The 4,063-nt window shown below is 41.6% G+C and overlaps 1 protein-coding gene and 1 long non-coding RNA gene across 2 annotated transcripts; both read left to right on the plus strand.

Moving 5' to 3' along the window:
- The first annotated feature begins 592 nt into the window (after positions 1-592).
- LOC115560172 (uncharacterized) lies at positions 593-1,830 on the plus strand. The gene is made up of 3 exons (XR_003979691.1): positions 593-675; positions 1,384-1,677; positions 1,782-1,830. It is a non-coding gene; the product is annotated as an uncharacterized LOC115560172 (long non-coding RNA).
- Positions 1,831-2,218: 388 nt separating this feature from the next.
- LOC115560159 (E3 ubiquitin-protein ligase TRIM39-like) lies at positions 2,219-3,761 on the plus strand (the record flags this gene model as incomplete). Its single annotated transcript, XM_030379488.1, has 1 exon — positions 2,219-3,761. A coding segment is annotated over one exon (1,173 nt), but the record flags the coding sequence as incomplete, so codon positions are not given.
- Between the last annotated feature and the right edge of the window lie 302 nt (positions 3,762-4,063).

The following is a 4,063-nucleotide window of genomic DNA, read 5'->3' on the forward strand; positions in this document are numbered from 1 at the left end:
TGTCAAACACAAGGAGGGTTTACATATGAGGGCGGGCCGTCGGTCCACAGCCACAACAAATCATAAAGAAATGCCAGATTTAAAACTCTTCAAATTCAACAGAGACACCCGGGGACAGGTTGAAGAAGAATAAGGCAGAGTTTGGATTTTAATTTATTTCTCTCTCAATATTATCACTTCATTATCATTAATATTTCGATTTCTCAAATTCAGATATTAAGGACTGTAATATGACAAGTGAAGGAATATTTGTCTCAGGAAGAGGGGGGATTGTATCCCCACCATACTGTTATAAAAAATACAGTAAGTCTTCCATCTTGTAATTTGTGAAATTTCTAGTTAAACCTATTTTAAATTCAGTGGAATTAACCGGATGACTGCAAGTGTTAGTTGGCTCTGACTGAAGGTGAACTCGTCGGTCTGGTTCGTCTGCCCTACCCAGAGTCACATGACTTGGCGGGTTTATGAGGTTAGGAGCCGGGTGTTAGGGGAGGAGCCAGGTGTTAGGGGGGGAGCCGGTTGTTAGGGGAGGAGCCAGGTGGTACGAAGAGGACGTCTTGTTCAGGAAACGAAACTTAAAGGTTCATAGAGCCCAAAGCCAACCGACGTGGAAGCAGTTCTCTCTTTCAGGAGAAAAAGTTTGGAACAAATAGTCTGTCAGACAGTATCAACTAGGTAAGTTAAAGCACACAACTTTGAGGCGTAGTTAAAACCTCACTTCCTGTCATTGAATTAGAAATCTATAATTGCTCAATACATAAACCTCGAGTTTATTATCTTGAGTTTGGATTTTTATTGATTTCTCTCTTGATATTAAGACTTCATTATCACTAATATCATGCATTTAGATTTCTCCATAGTTATTAAGTACTTTAATATGACAAGTGAAAGAATATTTGTAAGGGGGGGGTGAGGTTATATCCCCACCATACTGTTATAAACAATACAATAAGTCTTCCATCTTATACTTTGTGAATTTTCTAGGTAAAACTATTTTTAATTCAGTTGAATTAACTTCCGCATGGCTGCAAGTGTTTGTTGGCTCTGACTGAAGGTGAACTCGTCGGTCTGGTTCGTCTGCCCTGGTCTGCCCTACCCTGAGTCACATGACTCTGAGGTTTTATGAGGTTAGAATCTGGGAGAGAAGCCTTATATCAATAGCACTGCAGTGTTAACTTAATATGAAATAACCATAATCGCACAGGTTATCTGGGCACACATGGAGAGGGTTGTTTTTCTATTAAGAATGGGAGAAAATACCAGGAACAGTCAAAATCAAGTCAAATGTATTCTTACAGCTCTTACTCAGTTAGTGACAACACAACTCACCACTGAATCAAAGTTTGTTTTTTTCCCGGGCTCTCTGTGTCCAATCTTTTTAAGGTTGAACATATTTGAATGCCGCAAAGAAGAGACAACATCCACGCATTGAAGTAGCCTACACAGTGCATGAATGCACTAAAGTCTGAGTGTGTTCGTGGGGGCGGAGCCAAGGGTTAAGGGAGGAGCCATGTGTTAGGGGAGGAGAGGACGTCATATTGAAGAAACGAAACTTAACGTTCAAAACCAAAGCAGAGCCCGTCTACGAATATTAGACATTCTCTGACCAAAGCAACCGACGTCGAAGCTGTAAAATAAATCTCATTTTGGAACAAAAAGTCTGACAGTAAGAAAAAGGTAAGTAAAACAGCACAACTTTGAGAAAGTTAAAACCTCTCTTCCCGTTATGGAATTAGAAATCTATAATTGCTCAATACATAAACCTTGTCGTCTGTTTCTAGGAATGGCCTGTGCTAACACTTCCTGGTCTCAAGAGAACTTTTCATGTTGCATCTGTCTGGATGTGTTCAACAGTCCAGTTACCACCACATGTGGACACAACTTCTGCAGAACCTGTATTACAAAGTTCTGGGATGAACAAGTCCGGTACAAATGTCCTGTTTGCAACAAGCGTTTCAACACAAGACCTGATCTACAGGTCAATACCTTTTTATCAGAGCTGGCTGCTCAGATTAGAACAACCGTACGAGTAAAAGAGCAGCCTTGTGTTGAACCAGCAGAAGTTCCCTGTGACGTCTGTACTGGGACCCAGCAGAAGGCTGTGAAGTCCTGCCTAGTGTGTTTTACCTCTTACTGCCAAACCCACCTGGAGCCACATCAGAGAGTCGCTCGCCTGCGGAAACATCGGCTGGTCGAGCCAATGGACCGTCTGGAAGACAGGATGTGTAAGAAACACGACCGACTTCTGGAGCTCTTCTGCCAGACTGAACAGGTGTGTGTGTGTCTGTTGTGCACAGTGACAGACCACAAGTCCCATCCTGTTGTACCTCTAAAGGAGGAATATGAAGTGAAGACGGCCCAGCTGGGGAAGACGGTGACTGACGTTCCGCAAAAGATCCAGGAGAGAAAACAAAAGATTAAGGAGATCAAAGACACATTGGAACTGAGCAACAAAGACGCAGACAGAGAGATAGCCCATGGTGGGCAGGTCTTCACTGCTCTGATAGGCTGTGTTGAAAAGGGCCGGGATGAATTCAACCAAACGGTTAAAGAGAAACTGAAATACACAGTGAAACGAGCTGAAGACCTCATCAAAGACCTGGAGCAGGAAATAGAAGATCTGACCAATAGAAGCTCAGAGGTGAAGCGGCTCTCACACACTGAAGACCACCTCCACTTCCTCCAGACCTTCAGATCCCTGAAGGATCCTCCACCCACCAGGGACTGGACCACGGTGGAGGTCCGTCCTCCGTCATACGTAGGGACCTTGAGGAGATCCCTGGATCAGCTGGAGGAGACACTGAACATGGAGATGAAGAAGCTGCGTGATGCTGAACTGAAGAGGATCCAGAAGTATGAAGTAGATGTGACTCTGGATCCTGATACAGCTCATCACAGACTCATCCTGTCTGAGGATGGGAAACAAGTACATGATGGAGGTGTGAGGAAGAAACTCCCATACAACCCTGAGAGATTTAGATACAATACATTTGTTCTCACGAGGCAGAGCTTCTCCTCAGGGAGATTTTACTTTGAGGTCCAGGTTAAAGACAAGACTGCATGGTTGTTAGGAGTGGCCAGAGAGTCCATCAACAGAAAAGGTCTGACCAGGAGGACCCCTGAGACGGGTTACTGGACTCTGGACTACGACAAGGATGCGTTCATGTTTAATGATAACCCTTCTGTCCGTCTCCCTCGGAGAGCTGAGCTCCAGAAGGTGGGGGTGTTTGTTGATTATGATGAGGGTCTGGTCTCCTTCTATGATGTGGAAGCCAGGGTTCATATCTACTCTGCTACTGGCTGCACCTTCACTGAGCCTCTCTGTCCAATCCTCGGTCCATGGTTCAACTCTGCCCCCCTGATCATCTCACCTGTCAATCAAACAGAGTAGGACCTTTGTTTGATAATAAAATAATCAAACGACCAAAACTACTAATGTTGTTTCCTGAATTAGAATAGAATTAGAATCTCTACTATGTGAGATCTGGGAGATCTGCATTAATGTCATACTGCTGTCATTTAACGAAGAGAATATTTGTAAGAATTAACCCTGCAGTTGTGTTATATAACCCTTTATAAAGGGTTATATTACACTCCATTTATGTGTCTGTTTTTCCTTTATTTATTTTACATGTTTAAAGATATAAAATTGGTTGCAGTTATGTAGAACATGTTTAGAGGATTAACATGTATATATAATAAAATATTTAACAATTCTATTGGTTTTCATTTCTGATTATGTAATGACCAAACAATTCAATGTTCTTACACATTTCTTTAGATTTTGATTTTAATAAAAAGAAAAGCCAAATATTTTTATGTGTAGGCATACATTAGAATTGTAATGGATCATTTCAGGGAAATAGATACATTCCAGTCAAATAGTGCTCAGTATAAATACTGTTTCTGTAATAAAAAAAGTGTGATACAAAAAATAAAATTGTTTATTTCTAAACCCTTAATTTTGATGATCTGAGATTGAAGGAACGTTTTAAATCATTGAAGAAATGTAACGGTTTGTAGTTGGTGAACCAGTAAATTAATCTCCAATCTACAACAACCC

This window comes from Gadus morhua, chromosome 15, assembly GCF_902167405.1.
Source record: "Gadus morhua chromosome 15, gadMor3.0, whole genome shotgun sequence".
NCBI lineage: Eukaryota > Metazoa > Chordata > Actinopteri > Gadiformes > Gadidae > Gadus > Gadus morhua.